This window comes from Anomaloglossus baeobatrachus, chromosome 7, assembly GCF_048569485.1.
Source record: "Anomaloglossus baeobatrachus isolate aAnoBae1 chromosome 7, aAnoBae1.hap1, whole genome shotgun sequence".
NCBI classification, from domain to species: domain Eukaryota; kingdom Metazoa; phylum Chordata; class Amphibia; order Anura; family Aromobatidae; genus Anomaloglossus; species Anomaloglossus baeobatrachus.
Window position 1 is genome coordinate 218,671,647 of NC_134359.1, and position 21,511 is coordinate 218,693,157.

Consider the following 21,511-nt stretch of genomic DNA (forward strand, 5'->3'; position numbering starts at 1 on the left):
CTTGAATAGAAGAACACATCCATTTTGGCATTAAACAGCGCAGAAGAAAAAGCAGCAAAAAAGCAGGTAAAAAGCAGGTAAAAAGCAACGTGCGCACATACCCTTAATGTGAACCACCTGGAATCAAAGTAGTGCATGCTTTGATTTAAGCCCCATAAAACTTTTTTCTATTCAAATGGACAGCACATGAACCAATTTGCTCATCTGAATGAGTCCTGTGCTTCCTCCTGTCTTGTGAATTTTGTGATCGGTCACTCTTTTTTCTTGAGGTTCCTTACCAAGTTTGGCTTTTATAACATTAGTATATTTTTCCATTCAGGTACTACACTATTTTGAAGACATCTAAAAGTCATTTCTATTTTGTTGTTACATCATAATAATGCAAAACTACATAAACAACAAACTACAATTGTTGAGCATTGTTATTTTCAGTACTTGCAAGGACAAACATTTTAGCAGAGCTCAATCTTTACACATAGTTCAAAAATCAGTAGAAGGATTCTTTAAGAGCAACATTGGACAAAATGATCCACTGCTTTATTTTCTTGACTCCTAACATCAAAAATTCTCTTCTGACCTCTCTGAGCAATTTTTGGCAGTCAGGACAAAAATAAAAAAAATAAAGATGATCTTCAGTTTTTTGCTGATGTAACAAAATAACTCCAATATTTGTTTTTTTAGAATCTTGAGCATGTTTTGTATGGGATAAGAATGGTTAGAGTTTTCTTAAATTTTGCCTAAAATTGGCTTTGCAGGCATACAAGCCTATGTGTAAAAACTTTGCTAAAATTCACACCTTTTTTAACCCAAAAATGTGTGCAATATATTAGAGCTGAAATAAACGCTGGAATTAATAAGCACCGATAAACCTACCTGGTGGTGAGTAGACTGGAGCAGATGGTGGGTACCCCTTACCTTGTTCATACATGATAATTTATTTTCTTCTGCAGAAAAGAAAAATTAGGATGTCAAAAATCATCATTCCATGGTCACCAATTTCAAAGCGGAATAAACAATTACAAAATAATATCTCTTTAAGGCCATCTTGGTTAGACAATGCTTGTATAATCCCCTATTGGGGAGATAATTGGGGTCTTCCTAATCAACCTGTAGACAAATTAATTGGCTGCTGTGTAAATGCAATTACTAATTGCACTTAATGGCATTATTTTTTTATACCTTTAAGGCTGCTTTACACGCAGCGACATCGCTAGCGATTTCGCTCGTGACAGCACCCACCCCCGTCATTTGTGCGTCACGGGCAAATCGCTGCCCGTGGCGCACAATATCACTAGGACACGTAACACGTACTTACCTTCCTAGCGACGTCACTGTGGGTGGTGAACAACCTCTTTTCCTCTTTTGTAAGGAGGAGGTTCGTGCGCTGTCGCACAGCGGCCCGCCAATAGAAACGGAGGTGCGGAGACCAGCCGCATTAACGACACGCCCACCTCGTTACTGGAGGACGCAAGAATGCTGCTGTTCGTTGTTCCCGGGGTGTCATACATAGCGATGTGTGCTGCCTCAGGAACGATGAACAACATGCGTCCAGCAAAAGCAACGATTTTTTGAAAATGAACGACGTGTCAACGATCAACAGTTAGTTGAGTATTTTTGAACGTTAACACTCGCTCATAGATGTCACACACAACGATGTCGCTAGCGATGTCCCCCCAGCCTTCCAGCCTCTCTTCCCCAGCCTTCCAGCCTCCCTCCCCTCAGCCTCCCCCAGCATCAGCCTCTCTCTCCTCAGCCTCCCCCAGCATCAGCCTCTCTCTCCTCAGCCTCCCCCAGCATCAGCCTCTCTCTCCTCAGCCTCCCCCAGCATCAGCCTCTCTCTCCTCAGCCTCCCCCAGCATCAGCCTCTCTCTCCTCAGCCTCCCCCAGCATCAGCCTCTCTCTCCTCAGCCTCCCCCAGCATCAGCCTCTCTCTCCTCAGCCTCCCCCAGCATCAGCCTCTCTCTCCTCAGCCTCCCCCAGCATCAGCCTCTCTCTCCTCAGCCTCCCCCAGCATCAGCCTCTCTCTCCTCAGCCTTCCCCAGCATCAGCCTCTCTCTCCTCAGCCTCCCCCAGCATCAGCCTCTCTCTCTCCTTAGCCTCCCCCAGAATCAGCCTTCCTCTCCTCAGCCTCCCCCAGCATCAGCCTCTCTCTCCTCAGCCTCCCCCAGCATCAGCCTCTCTCTCCTCAGCGTCCCCCAGCATCAGCCTCTCTCTCCTCAGCCTCCCCCAGCATCAGCCTCTCTCTCCTCAGCCTCCCCCAGCATCAGCCTCTCTCTCCTCAGCCTCCCCCAGTATCAGCCTCTCTCTCCTCAGCCTCCCCCAGTATCAGCCTCTCTCCCCTCAGCCTCCCCCAGTATCAGCCTCTCTCCCCTCAGCCTCCCCCAGTATCAGCCTCCCCCAGTATCAGCCTCCCCCAGTATCAGCCTCCCCCAGTGTCAACCTCTCTACATCCCACCTCCAGTATTAGCTTATTTACCTCCCCCCGTAGCATTAGTCTTCCCCTCCCCCTCATGCCCTGTCTGTAGCTTTAGCGACAAGAAGGGGCGGGTGCAGGGCCCTCCTTGCATGATTATAGTGGAAAAAGGCATCGCAACAATCACCAACTAACCTGTAAGGTGCCCATAAATTCTAGGCTCTGCCTTAGCGCATACCTGCTCCGCTGCCGGCTGCCCTGCTCTGGTGATTATCCTCTTCTGGCTGGCTCCAGCTTCAGTCGCGTCCTCCTCCGCGGCGTGTGTCGTCTGCAGCATTGGACGCTGCAGCACGGGGCAGTGAGGTGATTGACGTGCCCGCGCGCCTCTGACCCGGAAGTGCACGCGCTGGAACTTCCGGGGTCAATCAGCTCACTGTGACTGGCACCTGCCGTGTTTTTGTAACAACAAATAAACAGAAGTGCATCTCTCCTCCCTCTCGACACCCCCCCGAGAGCACAGCGGATTCACTAAACTGTGTAATGGAGGGAGGGGCGGGGGATGTAAAAAAAAAAAAATAATAATTTTTTTTTTGCTGCCAGAAAGTGCCTCCCTCCCGCAACGTGCCGCCCCAGGCATGGGACCACGGGTGCCTAATGGCAAATACGGCCCTGGGTGTCTGAGTAGTTATTTTAGATAAGATGGGTGAATGGAGGGGTGGGTATGAAAAAAAGACGGGATTCAACAATTCCAGGGTCAAAGATGGGAAGAAAAATGCCAGACAAGAACATGCAGCTAAATAAAATACTAAACAAGGATACTAGATGCAGTAAAGAGGACAGAGGACAGGAAATTCACAAGGAAGCTAAGAAAAGGGGAGCAACTGAGCACAAACTAATTTTGTTTTACACAAACGTGCAAAGTGTGGTAAACAAATAGGGAGATCTAGAACTATTAATACAGAAGGAAAACTATGATGTCGTTGGCATCACAGAAACCTGGTGGACAGAAACGCACGATTGGAACATACAGATGGAAGGATATAACTTATTAAAAAAGAATAAATCTAACAAAAGAGAAGGAGGAGTTTCTTTGTATGTTAAAAAAGAACACATCTCCACAGAAATTAAACTTTCAGAGAATGAGAATCTATTAGAAGATATTTGGGTAAGGCTACTTTCACACATCAGTTTTTTGCCATCAGGTACAATCCGGAAAAAAAAGGATAAAACGGATCCGGTATCGCATCCGGTTTATCCCCATAGACTTGCATTGTAACCGGATTGTACCTGATGGCTTTGCGGTGCATCCGGTTTTTTCCGGATGCGGCAAAATAATTAAATGCGGCGGCCGGATAGAACGTATCATGTAACGTTTTTTTGCCCCTTAAAAAAACCGCATTCTGCTGGATCCGGCACAATGCGGCATTGTATACAATGGTTGTCTATGCATGCCGGATCCGGCGCAATGCGGTTTAAACCGGATGCGGTGACCGCATCCAGTTTGGTAAACAGAGCATGCGCACATTTTTTTTTTTTCATCATCACAAAACTTATAAAAGGATCCAGCACATTCTACACACCTCCTGCCGTTGGTTCCTGACTTCAACTTCTGCTGTCCTCCAGTCCAGTGCTCCAGGGAAGAGGTATGTCCACAGTACTGTCCACAGATAAGTGTTGTGAGCTGCGTACATGTACTTAGACATTTTTTTTTCTTTTTTTACAGGTGCAGTGTTGCGGTAGTATTTTGGACAGCCAGTTGCTGGGTACGGTTCGCTTCAGTGACAGTGCGAAGTTATTTGGAGGAGAGTGTTCCTGAGGTAATGTCCACAGTACTGTCCACAGATCACTGCTGTGAGCTGCGTACATGTACTTAGACATTTTTTTTTCTTTTTTTACAGGTGCAGTGTTGCGGTAGTATTTTGGACAGCCAGTTGCTGGGTACGGTTCGCTTCAGTGACAGTGCGAAGTTATTTGGAGGAGAGTGTTCCTGAGGTAATGTCCACAGTACTGTCCACAGATCACTGCTGTGAGCTGCGTACATGTACTTAGACATTTTTTTTTTTTTTTTTACAGGTGCAGTGTTGCGGTAGTATTTTGGACAGCCAGTTGCTGGGTACGGTTCGCTTCAGTGACAGTGCGAAGTTATTTGGAGGAGAGTGTTCCTGAGGTAATGTCCACAGTACTGTCCACAGATCACTGCTGTGAGCTGCGTACATGTACTTAGACATTTTTTTTTCTTTTTTTACAGGTGCAGTGTTGCGGTAGTATTTTGGACAGCCAGTTGCTGGGTACGGTTCGCTTCAGTGACAGTGCGAAGTTATTTGGAGGAGAGTGTTCCTGAGGTAATGTCCACAGTACTGTCCACAGATCACTGCTGTGAGCTGCGTACATGTACTTAGACATTTTTTTTTCTTTTTTTACAGGTGCAGTGTTGCGGTAGTATTTTGGACAGCCAGTTGCTGGGTACGGTTCGCTTCAGTGACAGTGCGAAGTTATTTGGAGGAGAGTGTTCCTGAGGTAATGTCCACAGTACTGTCCACAGATCACTGCTGTGAGCTGCGTACATGTACTTAGACATTTTTTTTTTTTTTTTTACAGGTGCAGTGTTGCGGTAGTATTTTGGACAGCCAGTTGCTGGGTACGGTTCGCTTCAGTGACAGTGCGAAGTTATTTGGAGGAGAGTGTTCCTGAGGTAATGTCCACAGTACTGTCCACAGATCACTGCTGTGAGCTGCGTACATGTACTTAGACATTTTTTTTTCTTTTTTTACAGGTGCAGTGTTGCGGTAGTATTTTGGACAGCCAGTTGCTGGGTACGGTTCGCTTCAGTGACAGTGCGAAGTTATTTGGAGGAGAGTGTTCCTGAGGTAATGTCCACAGTACTGTCCACAGATCACTGCTGTGAGCTGCGTACATGTACTTAGACATTTTTTTTTCTTTTTTTACAGGTGCAGTGTTGCGGTAGTATTTTGGACAGCCAGTTGCTGGGTACGGTTCGCTTCAGTGACAGTGCGAAGTTATTTGGAGGAGAGTGTTCCTGAGGTAATGTCCACAGTACTGTCCACAGATCACTGCTGTGAGCTGCGTACATGTACTTAGACATTTTTTTTTCTTTTTTTACAGGTGCAGTGTTGCGGTAGTATTTTGGACAGCCAGTTGCTGGGTACGGTTCGCTTCAGTGACAGTGCGAAGTTATTTGGAGGAGAGTGTTCCTGAGGTAATGTCCACAGTACTGTCCACAGATCACTGCTGTGAGCTGCGTACATGTACTTAGACATTTTTTTTTCTTTTTTTACAGGTGCAGTGTTGCGGTAGTATTTTGGACAGCCAGTTGCTGGGTACGGTTCGCTTCAGTGACAGTGCGAAGTTATTTGGAGGAGAGTGTTCCTGAGGTAATGTCCACAGTACTGTCCACAGATCACTGCTGTGAGCTGCGTACATGTACTTAGACATTTTTTTTTCTTTTTTTACAGGTGCAGTGTTGCGGCAGTATTTTGGACAGCCAGTTGCTGGGTACGGTTCGCTTCAGTGACAGTGCGAAGTTATTTGGAGGAGAGTGTTCCTGAGGTAATGTCCACAGTACTGTCCACAGATCACTGCTGTGAGCTGCGTACATGTACTTAGACATTTTTTTTTCTTTTTTTACAGGTGCAGTGTTGCGGTAATATTTTGGGCCAGCAAGTTGGTGTGCGAGGCCTGTAATAAAACAAATGTCGTCTTCTGGTAGCCCGCCCTCCGGTTCACAAACTGAGGTATATTTTTTTTTTTTGGGGTTTTTTTTTTTAAAAAAAAAAAAATTTTTTTAAATAAACGACATTTACACAGGTGGCCGAAACATCACAGGAGATGCTGCCAGAAGAGGACGGAAGGGGTGGAGAAATACACGGAGCGGGCGGTCATAGTGTAAGTTTCATACAGGAATTGTTTACCACAGCACACCAAACACATAAGTAAATAATGTTTTTTTTTTTTTTTCTTCACTAAAGGCTTCAACTTCTAGGGCTCACGATAGAGCTCCCCCAAGACCGTCCCAGGGTCGTCGTCGAGGTGGCGGTGGTCATAGTGTAAGATTTTTTTTTTTTTTTATTTTTTTTTTCCATGTCAGTGTGAATTTATGTCTATTTTTTGTTTTTTATTTTTTTTTTCTTTCTTTGAACAGGCATCACAGCGTGCTCCCGATTCTGACGGTGAGGAGGCCGGATTTATCAACATCGACCTCCTCATCGATGAAGTTAGAGAGAGGGAGCCGCTGTGGAACATGGCTGACCGCCGCCACGCTGATTCGATCGTAACCCGTCGACTCTGGGACGAGGTATGCCACGCAGCGGTAGAAGGTTGGGGGGAGCTCAATTCTCGTGGCCAGAAGAAACAGCGTAAGTATTCACAGTTCAGTAGGTTATGCTGCAGGATGTAATGTGTTGTATACTAACCACTTTGTGCTTTCCACTTTCAGGTGACAAACTTCAGAAGCGGTGGCGGTCTATCAGGGATCGCTTCAAAAAGGAGTTGAATCAAGAGATGCAGGCCCCGAGTGGATCCGGAGGACGCAGATCGAAGTACCATTACTTTAGAGCGTTGTCGTTCCTCCGGACAACTATGGTGTGCAGAAGGTAAATATTCCACACAATATGTACAAAGTATAATATTTTATGTCTGATTTTTTTTGCCTTTTTTTTTTATTCAGTGGCACTGTATAGCAATTAAATTAATTATTGTTTTGTTTTTCCTCTTTTTACCAGCACCGTCTGCAGCACTCAGGAGCCTGCATCGAACCCGACAGGAGCGATCCCTGAACAGTCCGCCACTGGGGAACACAGGCACAGACCCCACCCATCTGAACCTTCCCTTCCATCGACATCTGTCCCATCCACCTGCGCTGGAGCTTCCCGTGAGACTTCATTACCTGAAGCTGCTGGTGATGAGATAGCTTTTCCCCTACCCCACCCCTCTGACACTGCTGCCCTCAGTAGAACACCTTTGGGTTCTGGGCGTCAGCGTCATAGGGGTCAGGAAAAGAGCTATGCGCCCGAGTTCTTGCATCTAAATGCAGCCTTCCAGAACGCCATTCAATTATTAGCCGAACAAAATCGTTCATCTTTTAGCTTCATAAATGCCAATATGGAAAAAAATACACACGAATTGTGCACGCGTCTGGACAGGCTGCATTTAGATGCAAGTAAATCACCCAATCATTGTTTTTTTCAAGCCGTACTAGAGCGCATGGAAAAGCTATCTCCTGACCAGCAGATGCATGTAATGCAAGCCACACGGCAGGCTCTGGCGCAGGTTTCCTCCCAACCACCTCCACCCACCCCTCCTCCAGCACCTGCCCCCCCTCCAGCCATTGTCCCTACTCCCCCTGCTGCCCAGTACCAGCCTGCTGCCCAGTACCAGCCTGCTGCCCAGTACCAGCCTGCAGCCCAGTACCAGCCTGCGGCCCAGTACCAGCTCCCAACCACATCTGCCCCTACACTTCCTTCCCACTACCACATCTCGCCTTCCACACCCATCATGACCCCAACTCAAGCCACTAATTCACCCGCCACCTCTTCTGTCTCCCAATCCCTCCACTCCACCCCTCAATCCTTACCAAATCCCATCCCATCTCCTGGTTTCCCTCTTGGTTTCTCAACCACACCTTCACCTTCTGTTACTTCCCCACCACCACCACCAACACCACTTTCCACCCTCAATACTCCAACTGTGCGTGTGTTCCCACCTGTCAGCCCCTCCAGTACTATCTCCACCCCAAGCCCAAGATATACCAATTTATAATTTATGTATGTAATAAAATAAAAGTTTTTTGTTGAAAAGTATTTATTTGTTCTTGTTTTTTTTGGGGGGTAATATTATTTTGCAAGTTAAGTTAATAATAAAGGTAATACAAAAACATAACATGTTGTAATTTGACGGTGTAAAAATTTCAAATTTTTAAAGCGAGTGAAAGATTAAAATTAACAAGGTTAACAAGATATTTTTTAATTTATTTTTAACTATGTTTATTTGTTATAAAACTAAACAAAAATCTTATACCATTTGATCTTGCCAATCTACTCTACCTTCTGGGGACACAAAATAGTCAGCATATTTGTCACGGATTGTTGAACAGGCAACACTACTCCTAAATCCAGGACTGGTGTAGTCAGTCAAAGAGGTGGATTCCAAACTCTGGTCATCCAAGGACAAAGGTTCCTTTGTTAAAACAAAATTGTGCAGTACCACACATGCTTTCACTATTTCATCAACAGTTTCAATGTTTAAATTAATGGCTGTTAACAACACTCGCCATTTGCTGGTTAGTATCCCAAAGGAGCATTCCACCATTCTTCTGGCTCTGGACAATCTGTAATTATATATTTTTTGTGTTTGCGTCAATCCACGGCTTGCATATGGCTTCAATAGATGTTGGGAGAGTTGAAAGGCTTCGTCGGCCACAAAAACAAAGGGCATTGGGGGCTCACATGTGCCAGGAAGAGGTCTTGCAGGAGGGAAATCAAAATTATTCCCATAGATTCGCCGCCCCATTGGGGACATTTTAAAGACCTGCGAGTCATTGGATCTCCCATATGCGCCAATGTCCACTGAAATAAATTTGTAGTCCGCATCCGTTATTGCCATTAGGACAATTGAGAAATACTTTTTATAATTGTAGTATTCTGACCCCGAAGCAGCAGGTTTCACAATTCTTATATGTTTGCCGTCCACTGAGCCAAGGCAATTTGGAAACTGACAAATGTTATAGTATTGTTCAGCAATTGCAAGCCATCTGTCCCTGGTGGGCTGGGGGATGAAATCCTCATGGAGGCAATCCCACAAGGCTTGGCAAGTGTCTCTAATGATTCCCGAGATGGTGGAAATTCCTAGTCGAAACTGGTAGTGGAGGGACGAAAGCGACTCTCCAGTTGCAAGGAATCTGTAAAGGAAAGACAATAATTATAAAAAAATAATAGCAAACACATTACAGTTAAAAGTCAATTTACAGGAGGATACAGTTCGAAAAAAAAAAACTTACCTAAGCGTAACCAGCAAACGCTCCTCGGGTGTTATAGAGTAACGGCAGAAGGTGTCCGTTTTACGTATGTTGTCCGCAACAAGGCCAAGGAGGACGTCAAAATTATTCACTGCCATCCGGACATAGCTTGTGAATTTTTCATGGTTTCCACGGAGCTCCAGGTATAGGGTTGAAAACACCCCACGTGTCAGTCTCTGGGCAGTCAGGGGATGGATCCAAAAGCGTCGATGTCGCTGACGCCTCAGTCGCTGTCGCTCCTTTTCTCTGACGATGATAGCCAAGCGATTTGCCTCAAATATAAAATCTGCAGTGATCTTTGTGTAATTTGCAAGAATAGCATCCATGGTTTCTGATTGTCTCTGTCTTCATTCTGTAATATATGCTTCAAAATACTGTATATATACTATATTTTCCCAATAGCCAATCAGAATACGGAACTCGTTAATTGTTTGTTTAGTGTTTAAAAAACGGATCCGTAAAAAAACGGACAGAACGGATGCAAAACGGATGCAAACCGGACCCACCGGATCCGTTTTTTTCCGGATCCGTCCACAACGGATCCGCTTAAAACCGGATCCGGTGGGTCCGGTTAGCTCCGGTTTGCACAACAAAACCGGAAACGTTGGATACGGCAAAAAAAAGGACTGTACCTGAATACAGAAAACTGATGTGTGAAAGTAGCCTAAGGCTTCCTGGAAACAATAACGGAAAGGACTTCCTGATAGGCGTTTATTATAGATCACGGGTCAAGCAGAGGATATGGATGAGATGTTTTCACATCAAATGGCCATATTCTCAAAAAAAACATGAAATAGTGATCATGAGAGATTTCAACTACCTGGACATTCATTGGGAAACTCTCAGAGGTAAGAGTAAAGGCTTCATCCAATTTCTACCCTCCCTTGCAGTCAACTTCATCTTAAAGCTGGTAGAAGAAAACACAAGGGGAAGCTGCCATCTTGGACCTAGTCCTAACTGACAAAGAGGATATGGTTAAGGTATTAAGGGTAGCAGGGACTCTGGGACTAAGGGATCATGCTGTCCTTGAATTTGGAGTTAGAAAAGGAGGAAGCCCTGAGAAGACACAGATATCAAGGCTGGACTTTAGCAGAGCAGATTTCAAGGAACTGTAGGCAAGGGTTGGTAAAATTCAATGGAACATAATTCTTAAGCACAAAACTGTACATGAAGGATGGGAAATCTTCCGTAAGGAAATCCTTAATGCAAAGATATAACAATACCTAAAAGGAAGAAAAATGGAAAATACTTAAAGAAACCAGGGAGGATTATCAAAAAATTACAAAACCTGCTAAAAAAGCACCAAAAAGGAAACATACAACAAGAGGAACATGGGGATTATACCTAGGGAAGAATACATAGCAGTTTGCAGACTCTGCAAGACAAGCGTCAGATTAGCTAAAGCTGAACGCTAATTGAGGCTTGCAAAAGAGGCCAAGAGTAAGGTAAAAGGATTTTGGTTGTATGTTAAAAACAAAAGAATAGTGAAGGAGACCATAGGAGTCCAACAGAATGAAAAAGGTGAAACAGTCAACAAAGTGGAACACCAGGTGAAGCTACTAAACTCGTATTTCATATGTCTTCTCCAGGGTCGCACTGGGGTGTCTGGAGCCCACCAGGGTAAATAACTCTAGAGGCCCACCCTACAGCTAGATTCAAATATCTATTAGCTGCTATGCCCGTTATAGTTTAGAGCTGACTGTAAAGCACAGGTGGTTCCTGCACATCTCCTGTGCACACACAATAACTCTGTACAATTACAGTAGTTTACAGTAATGGGATCTTTGGTGACAAGTTATCACCGATCCACAGGTTTGGTTGGTGATAACTTATTGACTGGTGGACCCAGACCAGTGGAAACCGCACCTTTCGGGAGAATGAGGAACTTTTGTCCCTGACAGGGCACTTATATGCCCACTAGAAGGTGGCCCGATTCTACGCATCGGGTATTCTAGAATTTACGTATTGTGTAGTTCATGTATGATTTTTATTATAGATATAGATATATATATATATATATATATATATATAGATGTTGTTGTGTGTAGTTACCAAGTGTTTGTGTAGGGCGCTGTACATGTTCTGGGTGTTGTCTGGGTGTGGCGGGGGGTGAGAGCGGTGTTGTATGTGTGTTGCGTTGTTTGTGGAGCGCTGTGTGTCTGTCGCGTTGTGTGTGTGTGTGTTGCGCGGTTTGTGTGGGTGTGGTGTGTTTTGGGGGGAGGTATGTTTTGTGCAATATGTGTGTTGTGCGGTATGTGCGTATATTTATGTATGCCGCGGTGTTTGTGTGTTGGGTGTTGTGTGTGTGCAGCGTTGTCTGTGTGTGTGGGTGTCTGTGTATGGCGGTGTTTGTGGTTCCCTGTGTGTGTGTGTGTGTGTTGGGGGGAGGTGTGCACCTCCCATCGTGCTCCATCCCCCATGCTGCGAACCCCCCATCATGCCCCATCCCCTATGCTGCGCATTCCCCATCGTGCTCCATCCCCCATGCTGCGCACCCCCCATCGTGCTCCATCCACCATGCTGCGCACTCCCCATCGTGCTCCATCCTCCATGCTGCGCACTCCCCATCGTGCTCTATCCTCCATGCTGCGCACTCCCCATCATGCTCCATCCCCCATGCTGCGCACTCCCCATCGTGCTACATCCCCCATGCTGCGCACTCCCCATCGTGCTACATTCCCCATGCTGCGCACCCCCCATCGTGCTACATCCCCCATCGTGCTACATCCCCCATCGTGCTACATCCCCCATGCTGCGCACTCCCCATCGTGCTACATCCCCCATGCTGCGCACCCGCCATCGTGCTCCATCCGCCATGCTGCGCACTCCCCATCGTGCTACATCCGCCATGCTGCGCACTCCCCATCGTGCTACATCCCCCATGCTGCGCACTCCCCATCGTGCTACATCCCCCATGCTGCGCACTCCCCATCGTGCTACATCCCCCATTCTGCGCACTCCCCATCGTGCTACATCCGCCATGCTGCGCACTCCCCATCGTGCAACATCCCCCATGCTGCGCACCCCCCATCATGCCCCATCCCCTATGCTGCGCATTCCCCATCGTGCTCCATCCCCCATGCTGCGCACCCCCCATCGTGCTCCATCCCCCATGCTGCGCACTCCCCATCGTGCTCCATCCTCCATGCTGCGCACTCCCCATCGTGCTCCATCCTCCATGCTGCGCACTCCCCATCATGCTCCATCCCCCATGCTGCGCACCCCCCATCGTGCTACATCCCCCATGCTGCGCACCCCCCATCGTGCTACATCCCCCATGCTGCACACTCCCCATCGTGCTACATCCCCCATGCTGCGCACCCCCCATCATGCTACATCCCCCATCGTGCTACATCCCCCATCGTGCTACATCCCCCATGCTGCGCACTCCCCATCGTGCTACATCCCCCATGCTGCGCACCCGCCATCGTGCTCCATCCGCCATGCTGCGCACTCCCCATCGTGCTACATCCGCCATGCTGCGCACTCCCCATCGTGCTACATCCCCCATGCTGCGCACTCCCCATCGTTCTACATCCCCCATGCTGCGCACTCCCCATCGTGCTACATCCCCCATGCTGCGCACTCCCCATCGTGCTACATCCCCCATCGTGCTACATCCCCCATCGTGCTACATCCCCCATGCTGTGCACTCCCCATCGTGCTACATCCCCCATGCTGCGCACCCGCCATCGTGCTCCATCCGCCATGCTGTGCACTCCCCATCGTGCTACATCCGCCATGCTGCGCACTCCCCATCGTGCTACATCCCCCATGCTGCGCACTCCCCATCGTGCTACATCCCCCATGCTGCGCACTCCCCATCGTGCTACATCCCCCATGCTGCGCACTCCCCATCGTGCTACATCCCCCATGCTGCGCACCCCCCATCGTGCTACATCCCCCATCGTGTAACATCCCCCATCGTGCTACATCCCCCATGCTGCGCACTCCCCATCGTGCTACATCCCCCATGCTGCACACCCGCCATCGTGCTCCATCCGCCATGCTGCGCACTCCCCATCGTGCTACATCCCCCATGCTGCGCACTCCCCATCGTGCTACATCCCCCATGCTGCGCACCTCCCCATCGTGCTACATCCCCCATGCTGCGCACTCCCCATCGTGCTACATCCCCCATGCTGCGCACTCCCCATCGTGCTACATCCCCCATGCTGCGCACTCCCCATCGTGCTACATCCCCCATGCTGCGCACTCCCCATCGTGCTACATCCGCCATGCTGCGCACTCCCCATCGTGCTACATCCCCCATGCTGCGCACCCCCCATCATGCCCCATCTCCTATGCTGCGCATTCCCCATCGTGCTCCATCCCCCATGCTGCGCACCCCCCATCGTGCTCCATCCCCCATGCTGCGCACTCCCCATCGTGCTCCATCCTCCATGCTGCGCACTCCCCATCGTGCTCCATCCTCCATGCTGCGCACTCCCCATCGTGCTCCATCCCCCATGCTGCGCACCCCCCATCGTGCTACATCCCCCATGCTGCGCACCCCCCATCGTGCTACATCCCCCATGCTGCGCACTCCCCATCGTGCTACATCCCCCATGCTGCGCACTCCCCATCGTGCTACATCCCCCATGCTGCGCACCCCCCATCGTGCTACATCCCCCATCGTGCTACATCCCCCATGCTGCGCACTCCCCATCGTGCTACATCCCCCATGCTGCGCACCCGCCATCGTGCTCCATCCGCCATGCTGCGCACTCCCCATCGTGCTACGTCCGCCATGCTGCGCACTCCCCATCGTGCTACATCCCCCATGCTGCGCACTCCCCATAGTGCTACATCCCCCATGCTGCGCACTCCCCATCGTGCTACATCCCCCATGCTGCGCACTCCCCATCGTGCTACATCCCCCATCGTGCTACATCCCCCATCGTGCTTCATCCCCCATCGTGCTACATCCCCCATGCTGCGCACTCCCCATCGTGCTACATCCCCCATGCTGCGCACCCGCCATCGTGCTCCATCCGCCATGCTGCGCACTCCCCATCGTGCTACATCCGCCATGCTGCGCACTCCCCATCGTGCTACATCCCCCATGCTGCGCACTCCCCATCGTGCTACATCCCCCATGCTGCGCACTCCCCATCGTGCTACATCCCCCATGCTGCGCACCCCCCATCGTGCTACATCCCCCATCGTGCTACATCCCCCATCGTGCTACATCCCCCATGCTGCGCACTCCCCATCATGCTACATCCCCCATGCTGCACACTCCCCATCGTGCTACATCCCCCATGCTGCGCACTCCCCATTGTGCTACATCCCCCATGCTGCGCACTCCCCATCGTGCTACATCCCCCATGCTGCGCACTCCCCATCGTGCTACATCCCCCATGCTGCGCACCCCCCATCGTGCTCCATCCCCCATGCTGCGCACCCCCCATCGTGCTACATCCCCCATGCTGCGCACTCCCCATCGTGCTACATCCCCCATGCTGCGCACTCCCCATCGTGCTACATCCCCCATGCTGCGCACCCCATCGTGCTACATCCCCCATGCTGCACACCCCCCATCGTGCTACATCCCCCATGCTATAATAGTTCTCCTATTATACTCAGAGAGGAGTATAATAGGAGGACTGTAATAGGAGGAGTAGTCCTGGGGGGAGTGGAGTATAATGCCGGCTCCCTGCACATGTGTACCGGGAGCCGGTGTACACTGGTAACTATGATACACATCGGGTAACTAAGGGACCTTAGTTACCCGATGTGTATAATGGTTACCAGTGTTCACGGGCTCCGTCAAGATCCCAGCATCGCAAGGTTATGTCTGGCGCTGCTGGGATCGTGACGGAGCCGGTGTACACTGGTAACTATGATACACATCGGGTAACCAAGGGACCTTAGTTACCCGATGTGTATAATGGTTACCAGCGTTCACGGGCTCCGTCAAGATCCCAGCATCTCAAGGTTATGTCTGGCGCTGCTGGGATCGTGACGGAGCCGGTGTAGAAGCAAGCGATATCCCAGGATGTTGTGAGTGTGTGGATGTGATGTGTGAGGTGTGTGTGAGAGTGAGTGTGATCTGATGTGTGTGTACTCACCTGGGAGTCGGAGCTCCGTGTCAGTTGGGCCAGAGCGAGCGTGCATTGCGTGAGGGGGCGGGGCCTGCAGAGAGCCGGGGCGAGAGGCCAATCTGTGTGGGGGGGGCGGGGCCATGGCGAGCCCAGCGGCCAATCAGCTTTGTGTCACCGTAAGGACACAATTTTGGAGCATGACAGACAGACAGACACCGTGTAAAACTGTAAAGGGGAAAAAAGCGCAATAGGGTCTTACCCGGTATGAGGGTGGACAAACAAAACAAAGAAGCACTCACCTGGTGAGGTTGTGCCAGTCACAACCCCTTATGATAGCCTGTGAGTGCCTGGTGGTTTAGCTGCAGCCCCGGGAGAGGAATTTTGTATCACACAGGTAGAAGAAAAGACCGGGTTTATGCCGCGCTAAAAACCACTGATGCGTGTAAATTAAAAGATTTCCTTTTTATTGGATAGTTCCTACGCGTTTCAGAGACATCCGTCTCCTTCCTCAGGAAAAGAAATCATCTAGATGATTTCTTTTCCTGAGGAAGGAGACGGATGTCTCTGAAACGCGTAGGAACTATCCAATAAAAAGGAAATCTTTTAATTTACACGCATCAGTGGTTTTTAGCGCAGCATAAACCCGGTCTTTTCTTCTACCTGTGTGAGACAGACAGACAGACAGAATAAGGCAATAATATATATAGATTATACAATTCAGCGGCGAGTGGGATGTGTGACTGCAGCTCCATTCATCCTCTGTGGGGTGTGATGTGTGACCGCAGCTCCATTCATCCTCTGTAGGGTGGGATGTGTGACCGCAGCTCCATTCATCCTCTGTGGAGCAGTCAGATAAAAACAAGCACAGCGCTCGCAGCCACTGAGGGAATGAATGGATCAGGGGTCGAGTCGGACATGAGCTCCAGTGTAATGAGGATAAAAGTTGCACATTTTGCCGATCAGTTCAGGTCCCAGCAATCAGACCCCACTGATGAATAAGTTATCACTTATCCTTAGGCCACGTTCACACTTTCAGTATTTGGTCAGTATCTTACATCAGTATTTGTAGCCAAAATCAGGAGTGGGTGAAAAATGCAGAAGTGGTGCCAGTCTTTCTATTATACTTTTCCTCTCCTTTTACAATTCCTCGTTTTGGCTTCAAATACTGAGGTAAAAAACTCACCAAATACTGTGTGCACGTGGCCTTAGTAAAGGAGATTACTTGTTTTCACTGGAGAACCTCTGTAAGTGCATATTTGCTGCAGTGCAATAGTCATAGGACAGGGAGGGGTTAAACATTCAAATATTTAAACTATTGGAAATAAATAATCTTCCCCATATTGATAGAGAGAAAAAGTGACCTCCATACACAACACAATCCACTATACCAAGACCAATAATACCATATACAAGGGGGAAACACCGCCACACCATGACCAGACAACATATTACCACCACATACTGTAGTGACTGAATACAATCACATACAAGAGAGAAATACCGCCACACCATAATTAGACCACATAGTAACCAAATATTACCACATACAAGGGAGAAATACCACGACACTATGACCAGACTACCAAATAATACTACATACAAGAGTCAAATACCACCAAACCATGAGAAGATCACATATTACTACTACACAATGCCGAATACTACAATAAATGATCATAAATAAAAACCACAATACTAATAACATTAATATTATCAGTGCCATTATACACAGGAGCTCTGTATATAGTGTCAGTGTACAGGTAATACAGTGATCACAGATGACTTTATAAACAGGAGATCTGTATATAGGTAACGGGCCCCCTCATCCCTGTGCCGTGTAGCAACGGGCCCCCCCATTCTTGTGCTGTGTACCAACGCCCCTTATCCTTGTGCAGTGTAGCAATGGTCCCCCCATCCTTGTGCAGTGTAGCAATGGTCCCCCCATCCTTGTGCAGTGAATGAATGGGCCCCCCATCCTTGTGCAGTGTCCCAACGGGCCCCCATCCTTGTGCCATGTACCAATGGGCCCCCATCTTTGTGCAGTGTAGAAATTGGTCACCCCCATCCTTGTGCAGTGTAGCAACGGTCCCCCCCATCCTTGTGGAGTGTATGAATGGGCCTCCCATCCTTGTGCACTGTGTGAATGCCCCCCCATCCTTGTGCACTGTATGAATGGGCCCCCCATCCTTGTGCAGTGAGTGAATGCCCCCCCTTCCTTGTGCAGTGTGTGTGAATGGGCCCCCCATCCTTTAGTAATGCCCTCATTCCAGTCCCCTTCCTGTCCCCTATTATGCCGTTGTTCACACACACACGTTAGGCTAAGTTCACACACTGCGTTTTTTTGATGCTGCGTTTTTGTGCGGCAAAAAACACACAAAAACGCACCTGTGGCAAAAAACACATGCGTTTTTACCGCGTTTTGGTGCGTTTTTTGCTGCGTTTTTGCTTATTGCGTTTTTATGCGTTTTTTTATCAGTGAACAATGCCATTAAATTATGTTGGAAAAAAAGAAAAAAGGTCTGATGTCATTTCCTTCTTCAATATGTTCTTCATTCTCCACTAGTGTATGCAGGAGAGCAGACAGCTGCAGAACTACAAGGCTCAGCATCCTCCATCCAGGACTGTATGCAGGAGTTTTTTGCCCCCCCCAAAAAATTACGTGGGCTTCGCCATATTTTTGTATGCTAGCCAGGTACAGCAGGGGGGTATGGGCTGCCCCCAACTCCCAGCTGCCTATTTGTACCCGGCTGGTAACCAAAAATATAGGGAAGCCCTTTTTTTTAATTATTTCATGAATTTCATGAAATAATTAAAAAAAAAAAATTACGTGGGCTTCGCCCAATTTTTGAATCCAGCCAGGTACAACTAGGCAGCTGGGGATTGGAATCCACAGTGCAGAGTGCCCAAGCTTTCTGGGCACCTTCGCTGCGAATTGCAGTCCGCAGCAACCCCAGAAAATGGCGCTTTCATAGAAGCGCCATCTTCTGGCGCTGTATTCAACTCTTCCAGCTGCCCTGATGCCGGGTGGCTCACTGGGTAATGATGGGGTTAGGGATAGCTGTATATTATCAGCTGGCCCTAAGCCCGAAATTCATGGTGTCATGCCAATATTAGGCTTGGCCACCATGAATTTCTAGTAAAGATAAAAAAAACCACAACACACAGAAAAATACTTTTATTAGAAATAAAACACAACACAATTAGTGACTCCTTCTTTATTGAAATAAAGAACCCCCCTCTGCAGTAATCCTGGGTCAAGGATCCCGCGCCATCCAATCCGGATCCAATATCATCTGATCGGTTTGCTGGAAGGCACAGCGATCAGATGATGTGTTAGGTTCAAGGGCCTGAATCACGACACATCAGCTGATTGTATAAAAGCCGTTTATACAATCAGCTGATGCATCAGTGCAAAAAAAAACAAAAACTCACTAAGGCCTCCAACACACATCCGTGCCGCCGGTACGTTTTTGCTCTTTTTTTGCACGTACTGGCGGCACGGAGACATGTACACCAATATTACCCTATCTTAACAGGCACACACACGTAAAACCACACGGAACGTGTGTCCGTGTCGTTTGTACGTGTATGTGCGTTTTTCCTCACGCATAACATGTCCGTGTTTCTCCGGTATCACGCAGGCACGGACCCGCTAAAGTCAATGGGTCCGTGCCTGCACGTACGTGACACATAGCATGTCCGTGTGCTACACGTGCCATCCGTGTGCATTTTTAATCGAAAAAACACCTACACATGTTACCAATCCTGCAGTTCAATTAGGTCCAATTTGACACACCAGTATCTGATGATGATGTTTTTCCAACGTTATTTTTAATGAAAAATGGTTCATTTCAAACAGACAGAACACGGACATTACACGTACATATGTCACACATACACGGACATTCCACACGCACACACGGCGAGCATACGCCATCACACGGATGATACATGTACCGGCAAAACGGACATGAAAAACGAAACACGCACCCGAAAAACAGAACGTGAGACATGTATGTTTTTTATACTAAAGTGTGGCAGAGGCCTTATGTGCAGACTCCCGTCCGATCGCTGCAGGAGCTGCCGGTAATCAGCTGATGAAGTCTCCTGACGGCATCAGCTGATAGTTTAAGTCGGCCGGGCGGTAAAAAGCCGGCGTCACCGCGAGACTTACGATCAGCTGATGCGTCAGGTGCCGCAACAGGTGATCACCGCCAGGTCCTGCAGCTTTCGGATGTGCCTGGGAGCCGGCACACAGCCGGAGCGGGGGTGGCGGTGCCCGGAGAAGAGCTGGGAGCAAACATGGCACCGGGAGTCTGCAGACAGGTGAGTATGACATTTTTTTTTCTACTGTTCAAGTTTGATTTTGCAGCTGCTTCCACCTCCTGCCCGGATATGGCGCAGTACGGAAGCGGACATAGCGCAGGACGGGAGATGGAAGCAGCGGTGGCGGTACTGGGAGGATTCACGCTTCTGTGTTTACCAACAGAAGGAATCCTCTTCCTGTACACGTCACTGTACTACCCACCCCTTGCGTTTATAGCTGCGTTTTTAGTCATAGAAACGCACTAAAACGCAGCTATATTTGCAATTTGCGTTTTTGAACATCTCATTGAACTCAATGGGAGGAAAACGCAGTGAAAAACGCAAAAATAATTCACATGCTGCGATTTTGTGGGCAGCACAAAAACGCAGCTAAAAAAAAACGCTATGTGCAGACAGCAAAAATGAAAACTCATAGACTTTGCTGGGGAAGTCATGCAGTTTTCTGAGCAAAAATGCACCCGAAAAACGCAGTGTCTGAACTTACCCTAATTCTCACCTGTTCCTCTGTTCCTGTGCTGTCCTTACCTTATCAGTTCGCAGGCTCATAGACCCCTCCATGATCTCATCCGGTGCACGGAGCCGCCGCCGCAGGATGCCATCATGGCTTTACTGCAGTTAAATGCTTTGCGGTGCCATAAAGCATTTAACTGCAGTAAAGCCATGAATTCACCTGCAGCGGCGGCTCCGTGCAGAAGACGGGATCACCGAGGGGTCTGTGTCCTGCGGTCTGGAGCACCGCGGGAACGAAGGAGAACAGGTGAGAATGATTTTTTTTTCTTCGGCTCTTCCTGAGCGTTTACCTGCATCCCTGCGCATCCTCTTTTCTGCTGCCCCGGCGGTAGTGTGATGATAGCCGCTGTGTCGGTGTGGGGCTGAGCAGCTCCTCCGCCTCAGTCCTGACACCGGCCACACTGTTCAGATGTACGTGCGTCTGAAAGATGCGCGTACATTTGAATAGCGGCGCGGTCTCCAGGACAGGTCTGGGACTTCCGCAGTGCAGGACCTACGGTACACTGCTCCGCACTACATAAGGCACATGGGCTCACTGAGGGCCCGGAGCCTACCGGGGGATTCACCGCTATCCCGGTGGGCCAGACCGACCCTGGTCTTCTCCCAAAAAACTAATGCAAGCATCAACAATAATCATGATAGAATTGATGGTTAGGAGGAATCCCAGTTAACAATAAGCAAAAGATTGATAGACCAAGTTAAAGGAAACCAAGTCCCCAGGTCCAGATGATTTACACCCTAGAGTCTTGAAAGAGATAGCTGAGGAAATAATAGTACCGCTTGCTATAAATTTCATTAAGTCATGGGAAACAAGATTGGTCCCTCTATATTGGAAAAGGGCAAATGTGGTTCATATTTACAAAAAGGGGAAAAGGAGAATGCAGGGAATTACAGGCCAGTAAGCCTGACCTCTATTGCAGGAAAAATCTTCGAGCAAATTGTGAAGGAACATTTATTTAGGTACCTAGATATGAAGGTTTTAATTACCCAGAGCCATCACAGCTTTATTTTCAATAAATCTTGTCAGACCAACCTGATTTTCTTCTATAACAAAGTCACTGAATGGTTGGACCAGGGGAATGTCATGGATATAGTATACCTTGACTTCAGTAAGGCATTCTATAAAGTATCTCATAATGTCCTCATTGAAAAATTATCAATTATGGAATCGACAAAAAATCAGAT

At 48.4% G+C, this 21,511-nt stretch overlaps 2 protein-coding genes across 2 annotated transcripts in view; one reads left to right on the forward strand and one right to left on the reverse strand.

Annotated features, from left to right (window-relative positions):
* LOC142246081 (uncharacterized) overlaps nt 1–21,511 on the reverse strand; it is a 104,133-nt gene that overhangs the window by 79,508 nt on the left and 3,114 nt on the right. Inside the window, exon 2 of the mRNA XM_075319102.1 lies at nt 874–944. Within this exon, the coding sequence (XP_075175217.1) occupies nt 874–928 (55 nt within the window). The 5' untranslated portion in view covers nt 929–944. The remainder of the gene's footprint in view (nt 1–873; nt 945–21,511) is intronic.
* Nucleotides 6,932–8,188, forward strand: LOC142246664 (uncharacterized). Its single transcript, XM_075319729.1, has 2 exons — nt 6,932–7,023; nt 7,153–8,188. The coding sequence occupies exons 1-2, from the start codon at nt 6,932–6,934 to the stop codon at nt 8,186–8,188; spliced, it is 1,128 nt and encodes a 375-aa protein (XP_075175844.1).

Excerpts from the sequence above, each read along its gene's own strand:
- LOC142246664 (XM_075319729.1), top strand. The coding sequence starts at position 6,932 with ATGCAGGCCCCGAGTGGATCCGGAGGACGCAGATCGAAGTACCATTAC. Across the intron at positions 7,024-7,152 it reads ACAACTATGGTGTGCAGAAG|CACCGTCTGCAGCACTCAGG; the intron begins GTAAATATTCCA and ends TCTTTTTACCAG.